The 20,732-nt window shown below is 37.5% G+C and overlaps 1 protein-coding gene across 5 annotated transcripts in view; it reads right to left on the minus strand.

Annotated features, from left to right (window-relative positions):
• The window catches only part of ESYT2 (extended synaptotagmin 2), a 76,988-nt gene that overhangs the window by 35,969 nt on the left and 20,287 nt on the right, over positions 1–20,732 (minus strand). For all 5 annotated transcript variants that reach the window (XM_030264285.4, XM_030264284.4, XM_030264283.4 and 2 more), the window contains exons 2-6: positions 11,968–12,009; positions 11,243–11,377; positions 9,411–9,487; positions 3,582–3,654; positions 2,681–2,770 (exon numbers count right to left, since the gene is read on the minus strand). In XM_030264285.4, coding sequence (XP_030120145.1) covers positions 2,681–2,770; positions 3,582–3,654; positions 9,411–9,487; positions 11,243–11,377; positions 11,968–12,009 — 417 coding nt within the window. The remainder of the gene's footprint in view (positions 1–2,680; positions 2,771–3,581; positions 3,655–9,410; positions 9,488–11,242; positions 11,378–11,967; positions 12,010–20,732) is intronic.

A 20,732-nucleotide genomic window follows, 5' to 3' on the forward strand; every position in this document is an offset into this window, starting at 1 on the left:
TGGCTAACTGTCAAAGTTATGGGCTATCTTAGATTATTTTTTGAACCATGCACCCTTAGGTTTGCTTGGACCTTGACCACTACCTTAGTTTTTAAATAAAAGAAGGGTGAAAAACACTTTTTACATTTTTGTAACTGAATGCTTCTAGGGAGGCTTGACCTTTTAGTCCAAGCTGATAGTCTGCTCTATCTCCCATCCTTTTCTGTCTCACTAATAAAGTGTCAGGGTTAGGACAAAAGACAAAATTACTATGGACAAAGTATTTCCCAAAGTTCATAAACTGACCCCAAATGACGGGTGTTTCACTTGATGTTTTCAGATTCTTCTCTCAGGTGCAAGTTGTCCTAGTTCAGCACTCTGCAGATCTATCACACTTAGAAGAGAGTGGGCACAGGTACCAGACTTAAAATCTACTGGAAAAGGCTCTGGGAGTACCAGAAGTGGAAGGTTTGGATACCTCCTACCAGAGCAGGATGCTGGGAAGCAGAGAAGTGCCAGCAACTGCTTCTAAGGATTCCTGCTGCTCCTCTCTCCCTCCTACCCTTCCAGCTTCCCCCTTCCCCCAGAAGGCACCAAACAGGAGCATCTGCAGGAGGTGCCCCAGGGCAATCCAGACATACTGGGTCAGGTCATGGCTCCAGCAGAGTGTGTCAGAATGGCCTCTGCAGAAGGACTGTACAAAACAGAACTGAGAGAGACAACACAAACCACATCTAGACAATGCAGAAACGTTATTCCTGTAGGAGAAAAAGAGGCAGCACCCCTGTCCACATAGCTACACTTTTCTCCCTGCTCCTCTAAACCAGAATGTTTGCATTTAACTTGTTTATTGGATGGTCCCTGCAATGATCTAGGGACTGTACTGAGTATGGAAGCTGTTTAGCAGAGGATTAAATAGCAAAACAGTATCAGAGAGTATGCTAACAATTATAGTGCAAACCAGCATAAGACAGCATTCAATCCTTTTCAGGGCCATGCTTACTTTGTTAAGATAAACATGAAGATTAACAGTTGTCCTACACTCAAGGCTCAGCCAAAGATTAAAAATGAGGTGAAACTTAAGCAGACATCTCCTACTGTTTAGGCTCACTTCAGAGAAATCTGTGGAAATTCAAATTTGGCTCATCCCAATGTACTTTCTCAACTATTTCCAAATAAGAGCACCAATGTTTTATCAGTTTTGCATGAACTAATTAACTTTTACAAAAACACTGACTAAATCAGGTACAAAATATTCCCAAATTCTTACATATTTTACTAAGATTTAAGTCTCCATTTCTTCTACCCAAGCACACATGGTTTCTCTAGGCAGAGGAAACAAGCCACATAAATACACAAGTGATGCAAGTTTTTCTAAGCCATACATAAACACCTAAAACCAAACATATTTTTCAACATGGTAACAAAAATTTATCATGGGACATTTGTTCAAAAGAACTGTATCACAAGAATGTGATTTCTTTGAAGAAAGGAACAACCTACTTCCTAAAGCTGTTGAAGAATTCACTCTCACCCCCCAAGCCTAGACCAATTTTTGAGTTTCAGACTGCTGATGAAACCAAGATGATCACTTTGTGATGCTTCAAAGTGTTTAAACACATGCACTTGTAAATTGTGACCTGCCAGTCTGAAACTGTTAAACCTTGACATACTAAAGTTCTAATGTTTAGTTAGAACATATTCAAGGAAAGCTTCCAATGGAAAATATACTTTCAAGTAAGAGATGGAAACAATTAATTTCTTTAAAGAAGTCTATGGAGCATAAGAATTTCCACGTTGTTCACATTTTCTCTTAAGCTCTTATGGATACTTATTAAAAGCAGCACCAAACTTCAAATTGCTAAAACTGCCTCACACACACATACACAACATCAAAGAGTTCTCCACCAGCCAAGTACAATGTGTATTATGTTATCCTTTTTACTTTTATAAAAAAAGGTTTGTTGAAGTGCTGTGCCTAAAACTGAAAGCATTTGAGGGCTGTCCTCTTGTTTCCACATGCCAGTTTGGCCACATCATTTTCATACCAGCCAGACCTTGGTGGCTCACCTTTGTTTTACTTTTATTCCTGCCCAAACAGGCACTTTAGCCTAGTGCATTTCCCAGCTGAATTCTGTGACCTTCTCTCTGCTTTCCACTTTTGCTGCTCTCATGATCATTTTGAATTCCAATTCCATCTCACTGTGTGCTTCATCCACCCCCATGCTTGGATCACTGGTAAATGTAATGGAAATTGCCTACTTGCTACCTAGGACAAAAACTTACAGTAGGTGGGTAATTTCCCATTGTAATTTCAATTTCTGCTAACACCAGCATTAGTTTTCTTAACAAATTTGCATAGATTTTGTGAAATTTTAAGTTAAAACTACAGAATATCAAGAGACCAGCAACAAAAGATTTTTTACAACCAATCTAGATGGTCCCTATTGATCTTTCCTTACCCAGAGGACTTGCAAGAAAAGTTTGACAGCTTTCACAAGACACACTTCCAAATTCCAAGGTAATTATTATCCATCTTGGTTCCTGCTACATCCATAACATTTTTCCAGTGCTTATCTGTCAAAGTTCAACCAAACATTTCCCAAACTGTTTCCTTTTGCTGCTTAATTCTTGCTCCATCATTTTCTAACTACCATTATCAGCACTCTAAAAAAATTGGAAAAGGAGATTAAGTGCTTACAGGTTTCCTAAGGAAAAAAAGGGATAATGCTCCAATTAGGGGCATGTCTCCAATTAGTGGTTCCAGGATAACCCTCATGGTGCCATGGATCTGTGAAAGAGGAAGAAAAAAAAGACAATTTACTTTAATCAACTTTTAAATAAAATTCATTTGCTGGCAATGCTCACATGTCTAATTCACTAAATTCTTGCTTACGAATAATTTTATATATATATAAATTCTGTCTTTATATGTTATCCAAGCCCAAAAAAATTAATACAAGCACTGAACAGTTGTGCTTAAAAATTCATTACATTCATCTGTATCATGCAGTGTCATGTTGGTGGTAATTTTTTAAAAGTGTGAAGTAGATTATTTCTACAGCTCCATGTAAACAAATGTGATACACAAAGCACAGTGGCATCCACAGGTACCAGAGCAAAAGCAGGTAAATGCTTACAGGTGTGTCAAGACACATGCAAATTAGCTAATTCTGCTCCTTAGGGAGAAATCTGTTATCAAAAAGTTCAGGAACTCTCAGAAACAATATCAGAAGGCAAATCTACTAACAGTAATTGCATCCAAACCAGTAATTCTAGCTGACACTTAGATGTCGCATGAAATAAAAGTTTTAAGCTCCATGGTGCCCTTATAAACTGACACATCACTGGAACACAACACATCACATTGGCTTGATGTGCAATTATCTCCAGCATTTCCTGTAGCAAATGTTACATATTTGTTCCACATCTTAAAGGAATTCTTTTCTTACGTTAAGTCATGCTACTGAAATTCTAATGCAGTATCAATACTATTCAAATGAGAAAAAAAAGCTAGAAAACTACACAATAGATTATAGATTATTTCATCTGAAAATAGTGATTTAGTGATATGAAAATCAAAAGAAAAAAATGAATTTCACCTGTATGCTTTTCACACCAGCTCTGCAGAAGTATCTCTTGATCTCCAAATCGATTTCACAGTTTCCAACAAAACTAAACAAAAAACGAAGTATACATTTCACTTTTATGAACTAAATTGCAGCAAACTGTTAGTTCTGTTTTGCAGTGTCATGACAATGTATTTTGTCTCCCAGTGTATCCACAAAAAATGCATGTTGAAATATTAGAACATAAAATTATGCCAGTTTGCTAAAACACACCCTTCAAAACATCACTGTGATTAAAATGACTCAAATTAATACCTAGGTTTGCTACCATCTCCAGATGGATGCATAATAGAAACAAGCAAGAGGCCCTAATTTTGGGAAATAATGGACACAGAATTCATACTCCATTTCAGGAAAGCTCTCCACAGATCTCATTGATTGTAAATGTACCCAAATCCACTCTCATCTAACATAATCATGAGAAGTACTAGACAGAGATGGTAGTTATGCTAAAAATGAAACTTGTCTGAAATACTCATAGACTTGCAAAGGCAGTCATATTTAGAATTTCAATAAGCAGGGCATGCTGAGCTGAATGATCTTCTAAGCAAGTTCTAAGCCGAAAACAGTTGAGCCCTTTCTGAAGGGAGGGAAGGCAGGAAGCAAATTAGAGAACATATTAAAAACTATGCATATTTTTCCCTGAACAGTTCTTGCATCCCATTTTTGGAGATGTAAGTTCAAGTGATTGAAATTTTCCAGATGCTGCCCTGTATTTCAGATTTGTTGAAGTTGGTAAGAAGAAGTCCCAACTATTCTGCCCATGCTACAAGGCTACAAGATTATTCACATACAACTCAGGCTTGGATTTTTAGTTGCTTTCCCTGAAGCTTCATCCAGGTCAAGCATGTACCAGCAGAGCTTAGCAACCTTTTCTTTCCAAGAGCTGGTACTGAGACACATTGGTTCTGAAAACAAACTAATTTTGAGATTCAGCAAGGAATTCAGGAAGAAAGCTTGAGACTCTGATTTAGCATGGAATTAGTCAATGATTCTATAGAATGAGAGCTAAAAGCAAAACCCAACAGTTGAATACCATGCTCCAAGTAGGGAGAGATGAGCTGGACTAGGACACTCTCTAAGAAGATGAAGGCACAAATGAAATTTGAAGAGCTTTCTGAACAGACTGCCCAGGTAAAGAAAATGGAAGAAGGAGCCAAGTGGGATGGAGATGAGCCAAATTAAAGCCAGACACTGTTGGAAAGGAGGGGGAAATTGTTTCCTCTGCAGGGCATCCTGTTCCAGATTCTGCAGCAGAGCCCAGCTTTCTGTGCATTAGCTCCTCAGACGTGGTCTGTACAGTGAAACACTGTTAGCTGTGCTTGGGAGTATGAAGTAATCTTATTACGAAAACGTTTGGGGAATTGTGAACAAATGGAATTGCTCTCTTCATTGGCTATCCTAGGCTCAAATCAATATAGAATAAATTATTCTTACAGTAAGAGCAGAACAGCAGGATTGCTGTTGCCTTCCCCTGAGCCTGAGGGGCACAAAGTACTACCAAAAGAAAAAACAAGGTGAGAGCTGCTGCATTCCACATATCCATTATCCAAATCATCTGTATCCTCCTCTGCTCTTTGTGTGGTGGTGATGCCTTTGGGATTTCAACAAATGCAAATCTTATAAATCCCTTAAACAGAAATAAACAATAGTACCAAGACTTCCCTGTAAATATCCATCACTGGAATTTATTTTCAACTATTGAAAAGATAATACTATGTAGAATCTTTTTTGTTTAATGGCCAGTTTGGGGAACTGGAAGACAACAACACGATGGGGTCTATGTCAAAGGAAGGTGACAGTTGCTTTCCTTGGAAAGAATGTAGTGTGACTGTACAGTTTAAAAATAGGTATGTAACTTTTAATACACAATATAAAACTATGTAATTTTTATTTTTAACCTACCTAACTATATATAGAGATAGTAGAGATATATATAAATATGCTCCCACATATATATATAAATAATTGCATAACAACATGACACAGAGAAGCAAGGTCAATTAAAACCTGCAACTGAAACCTCAATCTCGGCACTCTGCAGCATCAGAACTATTTGTGTTATGAAGACATGGGAAGCAATATGCTTGTTTGAAAATCCATAACAACATGATGACAAACTGAAGTAAAAATAGTAACAAACTGCATTTAAGAGGACTAAGTCAACAACATTTAACTTTATAATAAAGCTAAATATGGTTTTATCCCCTAAGATATTTGGCTGGGTCCATTAAGAGTCGATGACTACACTGTTCCACTGTAATACACCATACAACTTGAAAGCTCATATACTAAGCAAATTCTATACATTCAGATCAGAATATCCCAGAAATATTTATGATCCCTTTAAGGTACAGAACACTAAGATAGATCACAGTTTAATGAGGGCACTCTTGTAGGAATATTAACAGCAGCTGTACTGAATCAAAAGAGAAGCACAATGTACTGCGTGTGGTTATTGCAGCCCATGGAAGATACACAGAAGAAAAAGAAGAAAAAATAAAAGGTTATGGCAAAAATATTTCCTCTATTACAGTGATATGTGGTTCTGTACACTGGACTATCTTAATTGTCTTTAGAAAGTCTTTAGGCCCTATTTTTACATCTGTCTTCTGACAGAATAATGTAGTAAATCTCCCCATTCAAGTATTCCACATTTCAAAAAAATCTGCCATGTGTTTCAATCTGCAACCTAAAACTCTTTTCAGTGCATCAATTTTTTTGTGTCATGAGAAGCTGAAAAAACTCAGGCTATTTACAACTACTTCTTCAATCTCTCAATCTTCTTTGCTTCAGTTCACATTTAAATTGACTGAGTTTATCTTGTTTTCTGTTGATATATAACCTTTACCCAAGTATTTACTACATTCACGCACTTTAGCAAATGTAAGATTTCTTTTTATTAACAATTTCTCTAGATTTTATTTTCATTTGCTCAAGTGGTTGAAATTTTTCCCTTGCCCATATTTTTCATCGAGATCTAGACTTTTAAACTGTAATGAGTTTTGATTAATTTTTTTTAACATAAACTCCAAGTAAGAGAAAGGCAAAGCATTCCCTTCACAAATATGGTTCTCAAACTGAACATTTAAATACATTCTCCAGTGAGTGCTTTGTGGATTACCTATTCAAGCTACTTAGAGTGAGATTCTTAATTGGACTCTGAGTGATACCCAAAACTTGTTCCAAAGAGTTCTGAAAAATACGCTGAAGCAATGATCATAATGCACTTGGTATCCTTGCAGAAACAATAGAAACTAAACCAAAACACACTCCTTTTGCAATTAAAATTAAAAGCAGACCAAAAAAAAAAACAAAACAAAAACAACCAAAACCTCAAGGATGATGCAAAAAAAATACTCTAGAGACACATGGAAACTACTTAAATGCACTATGGAAGGTCTAAAGCAAATGCACACACCCCACCACAAACAACTGACAGCAGAAAGGGCTAAAAGAAGCCACAAGAGTGGAACTGCAAGATAAAAGGGGATTCTTAAAAGAATTAATATCCTTTAAACTGAAAAAAAAATAAATAAAATCTTTCCTTCCTTCCCTCACCACACACCCCATAGGGCTTGGCTTCCTACAACTATTCTTATAAATGTTTAGAGAGATTGCTTGAGATCTCCTTCTCAACTGTATTTAGAGAATGAAGGGTTTATAGAAAGCTCTTAACTTTAAACTTAGAAATAAATTAAAGTTATAACAAACTAATTTAACCAGAGAATAAAATATACAAGGATAAATACTCCAAAGGATGGACTTTTCTCCAGCAGTGAGACTGCTCTTTATAATCTTGCAAAACTGCAATGTAAAACATAACTTAGGGTTGGTATCTGTATTTAACTCTGTATCTAAATGCATCAAGAAGTACTTATTCTTCCTGTTGTGACTGAGGTAATATCACTGATAAGACTCTCAGAGGATATATAAACCAAACTATTAAAAAGCAAACAACATCAAACAGATAACAACTGGTACAGGGGGCTGGGGGTCTCTCTGTCTTAAACTTGTATACTGAAAGCCTTTGAAAAAGGCCTTTCTGAATGAGGTGCCAAGGACAAGTCTTAAATATGAAAAAGGACTTCCTTTGATGATGGTTTTGTCTAATCTTTAATTCCTAGAAGCTGTGATAGTCACTCCAGAGCTCTCGTTTCCATTTTCCTCCTGGAAGTCTGTGCCACCTGCATTAGGGACAGGTTGTTGGGATCAACAGGCACCCAACTGACCCAGCTCTATTATTTTTATTTAAACCACTTCAAGGAATTCATTTTAGCCTTTTAGACTGGATTCTATTGCAGCTGTCTACCACTTCTCTAAGTAGGTTGCAAGGTAATACAATGAGACTTATGGGTAAAGATTTCCTTCAGATCTATGTTAACAAGACATTATTCCTGAATTTTTTGTACAAACCTACTAGCCTTTTTACTTTTATCTACTTCATGAGGATGAGCAGAAATTAAAAAAAAATACTAGATTTACTCTGTCTTCCTGTGAATAGTTCTGTCTTAAAGGGAAGAAGTGGTCTTGGAACAGAAACAGCATCTCAAAAAGAATTTCTATGGACTGTTTGGTCAGACAAGAATGTTTTCCTGCAAGCTTATCTCTGAAGAGGTGAAGCTGCTCTTCCAGCTGCTGTCAGAAGAGGCAACAAAGAGAAAACTGAAGAAAGTTGCTCCATTAGGGCTAACACGTTCATCCAGTGAAATAAACTCTCAGGAGCCAATCCTGCTGCATTTTGTCCAGCAACACCAATCCCTGATTTGGACAGCTGTCTTTTTCCTACAGAAATAAAAAGATTCAATTCACTACAGACTGGGCTCTGCTCACAGATGTAGCCCTCACCTGCTCTGGAACCCAGGGAAGGAGACAGCAGTCTTTTATCACTCTGGGGCCTGCCCAGCTCTGCCAAAGCAGCAAAGGCTACAGCATAGCTGTACAAATAACTCAAATTTAAGAATAACAAATAATTCGAATTTAAGAATAACCAGGTTCGAATTTTGGAAGCGCCTCTGAAGCTGAGATGTGCCTGATGACCCTCCTGGCTACTGCCAGAGAAGCAGTGAGGAACACAGAAGGCTGCTCCTTGCTGGACTGTCAATGACTGACAAATTTGGCTTTTCCATAACCCACAAGCAGGCAAAAGTAGCCATGGTAACACAGACTTATGATGGTCAACTATAAAAACATTGCTGGGTTCACTGACTGAAGTTCCAAAAAACCCTGGAACTGCAGATTCTATTGAGAATGACTTGGGTAAATGTAGGGTAGACCTAATGAGAAATCTATATAAAAGGAATAATGAGGAAATAGCAAAGAAAGCTCAAGCAATGGAGCACAGTCATTCTGGCATTTTATAATACACAGATTTACTCTGGTAAAGTAAGCACATTATCTTCTGCAGCTATCGTTATTTTTTCCTAATACTATGTTAATAAAATACTCTAAGTAATTGAGAAAAGTAAAAAACACAAAAAATATTACATCTTAGATTTCAGACTACATTTAATGACAAAGTATTACATTATGGGAAAAAGTCAAAGATAGTGCTTTATCTTTGGAAAGTATTTTTTTATTAACAAACATGACTTTAATGATGAAAGCACAGAGAGTTGATATTCCATTTCCCTCACAAAAATGCTACTTACAGCATGCAGTTTATTCCTCCATTCATATACAATTACAACTAATTATATTTTCATGATGAAGCAATTCTCCTTTCAAGCCAACATAACTGCCAAATGAAACAATGTGCAAATTATAAAGCATAGACCCCATTGTAATATAGTCAAAGTTTACCTGATTTGAAGGTCCAAAATGATCTGCCTTTTGTCCACATTTTCAGTGTACACTTTTACACCATTTATCCTCAGAGGCTGGAACAATGAAGCAAGTAAAAGTTGGATTCTTCTATAGAAGTATATTAAACTCTTAACTTTGAATTAAAGGTGATCATAGGCATATTCATGTCTGAAGTTAAGAACCTACTATAAACATTAAAAGGTGTGAAGTAAGGCTATCAATTTAGTTCAAATTCTTATTTCAAGGGTAAAAATTACCTTGCTTGGATAGAATTAACCACAGTCCTTCCACAATTACCCGGGGCATGGACCACTAACTTCAAGATTTACAAAATATTTAACAATCAAGCTTTCCTTCTACCCTGCATAAACATCTGATTTCTCTGTAGAGGTGTATGTCTGATACTCCCAAAGCATTCTTTACTGTGTAACTACAACAACAAGCTAAATTTAGTTCACAAAAAGACAGTTGCCTTAAAGTGGAATTTAGTGAGATTAGATGGAAAAGAATCCATAATTTTCATAAAAAGTTGTGTCAACCACTCTGTGCTATCACTCTAAATCATTGTGTTCATACTGTCCCCTCTCTCTCTCACACAGAATTAACACATATCAATCACACACTCAAGCCCCAAATATCCATCAAACACTAGGCAGGAGAGGATGACTAACAACCTCACTTTTGAATTTTTCCTTTCTTGAAAAGTTTTCATATTTCTATTTACAGCTTTTTGATAATTTCTGTAAAATCAAAATCTCACTGCTGTGTTGGAGTTGTGCAGCTCAATCAACTCAATCAAGGCTGCAGTATAAAGTAAGAACAGCTCTTTGTCATGTCCAAGGTTACTAAATTCAGCTGCAGAACCACGGATTTAAGTTCAGTCTGGAAGCTAAAACCTACTTAAAATTAGTATATCTTAAAAGAAATGCTACAGTCTGCAATACAAATATATCTAGGGCAGGACAGAGGTCCTGTGTAAAAGGTTTTACAATTTAAAAAAGTAATAACCCAACACACAAAAAGTGCAGTAAAGCATAATGAACTATAACCTGCATGAAACAGAGTCACAAAGAGAGGGAACATCTGAAAAGTAATTTCAGGTCTCCTAATATTTGAGGCTGCATGGGGGTGTTGATTTTTAAATCCTTATTTGACATTCAATTTATGACAAGCAATAGAAACACAAAAGACAACTTCAAACAAAAGCTGTTAAACTGCATCTCAAAGCAGTAAAGTTCAGGTTAATTCAGGGAAGATTAAGTAGTGCTGAACCTGCTGCAAACAGAGGGGATCATTCTCAGCTTGCACTGGTCAAACAGGCTCTCCTGCAGGCATGGACCCTTCTTTCATGGGATGGAACAGAAGACAAACATCTGTATGTCCCTTTATACTGGGTTTTGTGCAGTCCTTGGAAAGCCAAGCCAGCAGCCTTGTCACTGACTCCACACAATATGATTAGAAGTGCATCTGTGACAAGAAAACTGCACTTGGACCATCTGGCAAAAGGATAATGGTTCCTGCTCACTTAATGTAAAGCACTGCATGAACAATATTAAAATCACATTGCTGTGAGCTCTTCATGTGACCAGGCATTTCTGCACTGAGTCGTCTCCAAATTCTCAGTCAAGTTTTTGAAGCATAGATCCCAGGAAATACAATATAGCCTCTGCTAAAAAACCCACACATTTTTATTGTAATGTTACACAGAAGCCAGAATCAGGCTTACGGTCAAGTGTCACAGAGAAATATTTCTGTGCAGATTTGAACAGGCTATATGAAAATGTTGTGTAAAACAGGGTCTCTTAAAAAAAACCTCACCAGACACTGACCTGATGACCAATATCAATCTTTGTAAAACTGAAGGTACTGAGGTGGTTGTTTGCTCCTCTTACTGCTGGTTCTATGGTTTCTCGGAAGAGTTTCTCGATGAATTGACAAATAAAAGGCCACATCTGTTTTACAGTCTAAGGAGAAAAAACAATCTGCATGGAAGTACAGTTCTTAAATACGTGAATAAGTTATAAATGTAAAAAAATCAGAACTTCACTGCATCTGAATTTTCTATCTGAAAATTCTATATTGCTTCTTTTTTCTTACTATTTTCCAATTAATTCATGTTCTTCTATGCTCTTTGAATGAAAGATATTTTTTTAAAAGTAAGCTACATAGATTTATATCTTAGATTATCACACACACAAATCAAAACTGCAAATTTCATTTATTTTTAGATTGTAGGTCAGGAACCTACAGTAACTGGAAAGTATCCCAGACAAGTAGAAAATTAAAGATTGTGTTTACAGCTGCTATGAGTTCTACGCAATTATAGCTGTCATTACTGTAATGCCACTTTAAATCACTCATAAAACTCACAATTTCAAGACCATGAAACTAAATTTAATCTTTCTTGTGACTAACTGGATCAACAACCAGAGATTTCAAGTGTATAAATCCTAAAGTTAAAACTACTCTGTTCTCAGATTCTTGCCTCGCCTTTTATTTTAATTTCAGCCTTCCCTCCTGCCTCTTCCCACTTGGGATCAATGTTTCTCCTTACCTTGTTGAGCCATTCTGCTCTCTCTGTGTCTGGAAAATGCACCTAAAAAACCAAAACAAACACAAAAAAACAGAAAATTAATGCAAATACAAAATACTTTTTAGCTAATTGTGTCCAGTTATTTATAATACTGGAAAGCTTAGGGATCTCCCTAGACAGTGGACAACATATTGAGTAGTCAACACTCCTGACAAGAGAATTACAATACAAGTAAATTAAAATAAAAACTCATTTCTGAAATACATAAATATATGCTTGGACTTGTTTCTGGTAGTAGTACCTGGAATAAAGTCATACTGTAACACCATGTACAAACTAAAAAACCAGCACAGCCAACCCAGCTTGTGTCAACCAATATTAAAATGACACAGGTGACTGCCAGAGTCCCCACTGCACTTCTGCTTCCTTTCATTCATGCCAAATCTTTTTCAATGTCAATAAATCACAGCTATGAATATTTAATCAGTGAAGCTGAAGCTCAGGAATATGGATTTAAGTTCAGCCAAGAGCCCTTTGAAAGGCATTTCCAGTGATTTCTTTTCTCAAACTGCAGAAACCAGTCAGAGACAGCGTGACAGTTTATATACAGGGCAGAAAGTACCCGTGGCAATAGGAAAGCATCAATTCAATGTTGGAAGAACAGACACAGCTGTCCAGACACAGGAGAGCACAGTTAGTAGCTTTATCTTTTACAAATACACATACATACAAAAAACCCAATCAGTATCCCCTCCAAACAAAAATAAAGCCCCGAAGAAGCAAAGCTAACAAGAATTTCCTTAGAAACTCACAGGCAGAACAAGATGCAGATCACACTTCCCAAACACAAAAAGCCTTTGAACACACTAAAAAACCGTGACCTACATATGGTGACTTTTGTGAAGCAGTGTCTCTACTTAACCAAATTGCCAAGTCTTAATCTCTTCATAGCATAACAGATTGCACCACTGGCTTCAACAGCAGCTATATTTATTATGCATATCCCAGATATGAACAGTCAGTGAAAGACCTACTCTTTAAACCGTATTTCCAACAAGATGAATTTGAAAGCAAGCCCTATTAATGACTTTTCCGTTTTTCTTCGCTTCTTGCATTAACAATCAGCACTAACATATTCTTCATACACTCAATCTACTCTCAGCGCAATCCTTAATTTCATCTAAACCCCTAAACTTTTGCTATATAGTTTTTGCTATGCTGCCCCTCATCAGCATAATCAACAGTGTCAGAGGTATCTCCCCAGTCTGTTTCTTTTTCAACAATCTCAGGTCAACAACAAAGGTAAGCCCCATGTTTCTACAGATACTTGAAGAACTACAAATGCTGCTGTATTCCACTGTCAAGAAAGGCTCTCAGCATCTTTATCAAGTATATCACATATCTCAAAAACTTTATAAATGGTGCAGAAGTGTCCAGTGATCTGTTTGACTGAGAAAAAACATGCAACATAATTTATTTTACTAAAGTTAAAAGAACAGAATTATTAATAACAGATGGAACAATTTGGGAGCCATGTTATTTTATTTACTTAGAATTAATTTCCTGGAAAATTATGGTGGGTAGAATGTCAGAACTCTGTACTTAAGAGAGTTGGGGATGGTGTCCACTTTTTGAAAACAAAAAATACTTAATTGTTTTTTACTTTTGCAACAGAAGTAGTTGCAAGTATGTACATGAATTTACAACTGAACAGAGCTTACACTCAGTTTTTGTCTTGCAGGGTTCTCATGTTACTCCCAATGGTAAAAAAGTTAAAGAAACTGAGAGAATGAACACTGTTAACCCCAACACTAATAAGTAACATCTTGATCTTTCCCTTAAAATATTTGCCTTCTGAATCTGCAAACAGAAAATTGCCAATTCTCAGTAATGATTTGTGCACGATGTTGTGCATAATGTTGGATCAACATGTTTCATCCTGATTTAGGTAGGAGAGATTAGTGATGTTCAGTTTCACAGGGTGAGAGCTGCAGAGCTGTTCCACATAGGGGACACCAACATAATCCAAGAGGAAATGGTCAGTAACCTGCTACATCACTTAGACAAGCACAAGTCTGTGGCTGGAAGGAATCCACCCAGTGGTACTGGGGCAGCTGGCAGAAGTGCTCACAGAGCCACTTCTCCATCATTTACCAGCAATCCTGACTAACTGGGGAGGTCCCAGGTGACTGGAGGTCAGCAAATATAACCCCATCCACAAGGGCATGGGGAACTACAGGCCTGTCACTCTGACCTTGGTCCAGCACAGGTCATGGAGCTGATCTCCTGTTATGCCAGCATGACTGACTGAGTGGATGAGGGAAAGGCTGTCGATGTGTTCGGTGAAGCCTCTGACATGTTTTCCCACAGCACTCTCCTGCAGAAACTGGCTGCTCATGGCTTGGACCAGTGTACAGTCAGCTGGGTAAAAAATTGGCTGGATGGCCAGGCCCAGGGAGAGTGAGGGAATGGAGCTACATCCATGGCTGTAACTCTGGCCAGTCACAAGCTTGTTCCACAGAGCTCAGTGCTGGGGACACTCCTGTTTGTCATCTGTATGAAGGGACCAATGGCACCCTCAGTCACTTTGCAGGTGACACCAAGTTGGGTGGGAGTGTTGATGTGCTGGAGGGCAGGAAGGGTCTGCAGAGGGATCTGGACAGGCTGGACTGATGGACCAAGGCCAGTGGTTTGAGGTTCAACAAGGCCAAGTGCTGGGTCCTGCATTTGGGTCACAACACCACCAGGCAGTGCTACAGGCTGGGGACAGAGTGGCTGGAAAGTGGCCCTGAGGGAAAGGACCTGGGGCTGCTGGCTGACAGCAGCTGAACAGGAGCCAGGTGTGCCAGGGGGCCAAGAAAGCCAAAGGCACCCTGGCCTGTATCAGAAATAATGTGGCCAGCAGGACCAGCAGTGATTGTCCCCCTGTCCTGGGCACTGGTGAGGCTGCACCTGGAATGCTGTGTTCAGATTTGGGCCCCCCAATACATGAAGGACATTGAGGTGCTGGAGCGTGTCCAGAGAAGAACAGTGGACTGGAAAAGGGGCTGAAGCACAATGCTTAGCTGGAGCACCTGATGAAGCTGGGGTTGTTTAGTCAGGAGAAAAGGAAACTCAGAGGAGACCTTTATTGCTCCCTACAATCACCCAAAAGGAGGTTGTAGCCAGATGAGAGTTGCTCTCTTCTCCCATGTGGAAAAGAGAGAGGATAAGAGGAAATAGCCTCAAGTTGCACCACGGAGGTTTAGAATGCATATAATAAATTTTTTTTTCATGGAAAGAGTTGTTAAGCATTGGAAGAGGCTGCCTAAGGAAGTGGTAGAGTCACCAGTGCTGGATGTATTGCAGCTGTGGCATTTAGGGTCATAGTTTAGTGGTAGATCTGGCAGTGTCAGATTAATAGTTGGACTTGATGATCTCAGAGATCTTTTCCTAAATTCTATGATTCTACAGGAATTGCAATGAACAGCAACAAAATAAAATAAATAAAAACAACAAATTAAACACTCAGATGAGGAAAGGAAAAGAAAATTCATGGAAATACCAAAAGCAAACCTGTCTGCTGTGAGTAATGCAAGATATAACAGTTGTCATGTTCACAATTCATTTTTAGTCTTCTGTACAAGTATCCAGTTGACATTCAACAGAAAAGACACACTAGACTTGAGAGAGGCTTCCCACTCTAAATATAACCTCAGCACAGATGAAATTCACCTTCCTCCCAAGGGTGATCCAACTTCCCAGATTCAGAGTATAAACCTCTGAAGGCACAGGCCACATTCCCTGCACCATGCACACAGCTGACATGCAATACACCTCTGTGGAATGAGGAAAAGAGGAAGCATCTATCTTGTACCTATCAAGCACTCTTCACATTCAGTCTAAAATTAAGCATAAACACTTGAAATAGGTTGGGAAACAAACAAGAGGCCACAGATACTCAAATCTATCCATATATGTTAATTTATTAATGTTTTATTTTATCTACTGTACAGTCTTTATTAAGACCTTACTTAACAGGACATGACTCTTAATTTTTCCAGAGATTTAATAATTACTTTTCCTTTGGTGTGCCACACCTATCATGCTCCTACAGTTACATGAGTTGGCACTAAGCCTGCTCCTCAATTATGTAAGCCTAGTTTACTCCTGCAGTTGATAACAGGCAACAAATAATACAGTATCTTCTATTCTTGTTTCTCACCCCTTTTCCATTCCTGCTTTTCTGCTTGCTCACTCAAATGTTAATGTAGTTTTGTGCCTATTCTGACACTCAAAACAGAGAGCAGAGAACATTTTATTTTCAAGACTGAAATTTTCAGTCAAGCCAACCTTGAATCAAAAGCTGGGCTTTGCTTAATCTTTAGATGCTCCAAACCCAGGTTGTCTGAAAACAAAAAATAAAATATTTATCCATCTACTAATCCCATATATTTTCAGCCTGCTATATGAGACTGCAATACTAGTGGTAAAATTATTTTTTGCTTTAAGAGTTTTTGACTTCAAATACAATTCTATGCATAGACAACAGGAGAAAGCCTGAGGATAGAAGCTGGTACACTGGATCAGTTAGGACTGAGACAAGAACATTGAAGCAACTGCACAAACATTTTTATGGCCAGAAGCAAGAATCAGACTAACTGATGTGCAAAATGTGCTAATTCTCGTATCAAAATCTATTGATGAGCATGACAGAAAGCGACAGAAGTCAAGATTTCAGTTAAGACAGTTAACGACTAAAAGCATTTTCCTCTTGGCTTCTGTTAGTAAATTACTCATGCAGGTTTGGCAAGTAGTATCCTTTCAACCACTTGGTGAAGCAATTCAATATTGAAAGCAAAGTATAACAAGAGAGAACTGTTGCAAGAAATGCCCCAACGAAGTGTTCAACACCAAAAACATAACATGTTCCAGGAAAGTTCCATTATTAAAAGTTATCTTGCAAAATACTTGGAAGTGCTCAAAAGATGCATTTCTGCACATTAAAAAGACACTATCTGGCTTTCTCACACAACTGCTTGTGCTTAGTTCTAAACAACTTTTATGTTTACTTTCTATTTCTGATCCTGCACTTTCAAAAGCTCAATTCAGAACACAGAATTTTTGTAATGATCAATAAAATACCAGAAAGGGCCCAAGGAATGCAGTTCCTTGTTTCTCCTGGAAGACAACAAAAGAAAAAAGGGACAAAAGAAAACCATTTACACTAACAGTAACAACAAAAGAAACGTTTCTTACCCATAACTATTTTGTTTTTCAAACTCTCTACATACACTCTTCACACTGGCTAAACTGACTCAGTTTTCTGGCCAGACTATCATCTGCATATGAAAGGCTAGACACAGAGTAATAACTATTATACTCAAATGCCATGGACTAAGGATGGATGGGAATCCTTGAAAAGTCAAATAGCAATCAGAAAATAACATGAAATGAGATTCAAAGTGCAACTAATAACATTAATGCCTTAAATATAATTTTTCATTCACATAAAGGAAGTTTCAATTATCTACATAAATTTTACTAAAAGAAAGCATTGACAAGAAATTCCAAAGGAAAGACATGACAACACCCTCCTGTAATTAATGTTGAATTGCTCTCAAAACAAGTCACAGGTACTAATAATCTACTTTAAAATATAAATTGCATAATAGCTGTTACTATTCACTGATCCCCTCATTGTAAAACATTTTTCTTTTAAAAATTATCTTCAAAAGCTTCCTTCATCCTTAAAGGTATTTATGAAACAACCCTAGATAAATTTGACATTTATTTGATGATTAACACATAGGCCCTAAATATTATCTACATAACTCAAACAAAAACCAGAGCATCTACACTGAAAGTACAAAACTACAGGTATTAATCAGAGCATTCCAAAAACTGAAAACTTAATTTGCTACAAACAAACCACTTTTCATGATCTGTGTATTACAGCAATGGAAGAAATGGAAGCAATAAAAGCAGATTAGACTTTTAAAAATAAATAAATGAATAAAAAGCCCCAAACAAAACCCCTCAAAATTTTGCATTTCTTCCATTTTACATTCAAAGATTAATGATAAGAATTCCAATGCTCTCAGGAACATTCTGTGATTCTTACAGTGCCCTTCACAGGGCCAGGAGTTGGACTCAACAATCTTGACGAGTCACTTCCACACACTGTAGAATAGTCTACATTAAAAATAATTGACTATCATAGCTATGTTTAAAAGATACTTATCTGACTCAGCATTACTTAATTTAAGCTTAGTTCCTTCCATTTGCACTGATTATTTGTTGCTCCAGATGTAAATCTTAAAGAAACTATAGCAGTCACTTTAAGGTCACACAATATAATCAAGTTTCTTGATATAGTTAAAATGCAGCAAAATATTCTTGAGCACTTTTCCAGCCATTTCACAAATATCTCTTCTATTAGATACTGACCCCTTCTGCTTATTTTGGAAAGCTAAAATTATATATAAAAAATCCTCTACTCTATCAAAAGTGCATTTGTCTAGTTTAAATGTAAAAATGTATAAGGGTATCACAGTAGTTTTCATAGTCTCTTCATGCACAGTCAGTGGATAGGGAGACTATACCACAGAAGGAAATTCAGGACAGGAGCCCAAATTAGGTGCTCTAAAACCTTCTGAATGTACAGCATAAGCAGTTATTTAACCATTAAGCCTAAAGCCAGTGGCATGGCAAAAACCCAAAACACACTAAAGTTAAATTTTCCTTTGAATTATAGCTGACAGTTTGTCTAAACTCACTGCACTTGTAACTCAAAAAGCCAGAGAAACTTACTAAAAGAAGCAGCCCAGCACGGATAGAATAAATTGTGTCATATAGTGATATTCAAGCTCAATTTAACATCTATTCACTCCAGTGTTTTCCAGTTGGTAAAGCAGGCTGGCCTAAGGACATTTTAGGTAAAACAGAGCTGAGCAGGGCTAATAGCTTAATCCCATGTACTCCAGCCAGCAATCCCCTCTCAGTCTCTGAAGCAACAAGGAGCAGCAATAGCTGAGCTATTTGCTCCTTTCCACGGAGGAACTGACCCAAAGTCCTCAGGCACTTGCCCCAGGCTGAAGAGGCTTCTCCAGGCTGGTGAAGGGAGGACCCCTCCTTTCTGACAGGAGCTGAAGAAGGGGGTTGTGAGAGCACAGCAGCCAGGCTCTGTCACTTCAGCAATTCACCTCTGGGGTTAACCAAGCAATTTTCCTACTTCTGTCAATACCAGAAATACCCTGGCTCTCTCCTCTTCCAAATAACGACAAAATCCCACAAAATATTTACTGTTGCAGAACTGCAGGATTCAGTATTTCTGAAAAAAAAAGGTTAAATGCCAATATTAAGGTTTCCTTAAAAATTCTGCGGGCCCTTGTTACTAAACAGTCAACTGTTATTTCTATTACATCTGGTAATCTGATTCAGTTTCTGTTTAGCATGCCTTGGGATGGATTTTGGGTTTGCAGTTTTAAATATATTAAAATTATTTGCCTTTGCACAGCAAAATTCATGCTCAGGACTACAAATGTGATGTATTTGCAGCATGAGAACTAAGCCAGGACTCTTGAAACACTTTCCCTGAGAATCATTACAGATGAGCTGCATGTGCCACATCTTTCAACAGAAATATCTGGAAGGTCCAGAAGCAGACTGAACATAGAAAACCAGTTTTGTCAAACACACTATTTATGTCCATAGGATAGTTCACAAAATACCAGTTAGAAAGACTTTTATAAATCAGTATCAAGTAACCTAAAAGGATTACAAAATAAGCAATATAGGTTTTGACAATAATTGCCCATAAACGAACAAACAAAAAAAAATGTTTTTAAAAAATCAAACATCAGAGAAGGGTAGAGGAAAAAAAAAAAACTATACCCTCTACACAGAGAGTACACACACAGAGTAAGATACAGAGATAAAGGAGGTGGGGAAGGGCCCTAAAAATTTTGCCATGCCTCTATGATCATGATAAAACCTCACAGTAAAACTGAAATATTGGAAAAAGTGGAAACATACTTAAATGAAAGAAACTGCTGTAACATCAAGCAAGGTTAAGGACTGCATTTATTTATAAACTGGAACATAAGCCATTTAAGTGCTTGGACAACACACTGGAAAACAAAATAAACCTTTATGAAAGAAGCAATTAAATGCCCTTTGAGTCAGATTTGCACCTATAAGACAAGAGTGGCTTTAGAAACACATACTTGGTACCCCACCAAATGTTCCCAAAACACTCCACCAGCACAAACACTGTCATCCCACGTGAGCTGCCTCTATCAGTTCAAGTCCTGTGAGGTGCCACAACAAATTACAGACAGCTGTTCAGCAGGAGTTTTCCAGAGTGATCTCTGTGTTCCACCTTATCCTGAGCTATCTGCTTCAGTCATTGTGAATGTTAGGGTGAAAAGCAATTTCTTCAACAACACAGCAATTAAAGACAAAACAAGCTGGTGCTTGGAGAAATTGAAACAAACAGCTTTTCAACACCTCCAGGGTTCAATGCTAACACAGGAAAGCTACTACAATAGAATTCATACACCTCGAGTAATAAAACTGACATTCTTTATAAGGTACAGAAATTTTAATTTCCTTACAACCTTCCTTGCTACCTCTGTTCCTCATCCCTTTCAGCTGTTCACATACACAGAACATTTCAGCATCCTGGTATGGCCTGAAGGACATTATTTCTTAATATATATTCATAAGTGTATATATATATACATATGAATATATATATATATATATCATATCTAGGGGACAAGGAAAACAACTAGCAGCACATA

Source organism: Taeniopygia guttata, chromosome 2 (genome assembly GCF_048771995.1).
Source record: "Taeniopygia guttata chromosome 2, bTaeGut7.mat, whole genome shotgun sequence".
NCBI lineage: Eukaryota > Metazoa > Chordata > Aves > Passeriformes > Estrildidae > Taeniopygia > Taeniopygia guttata.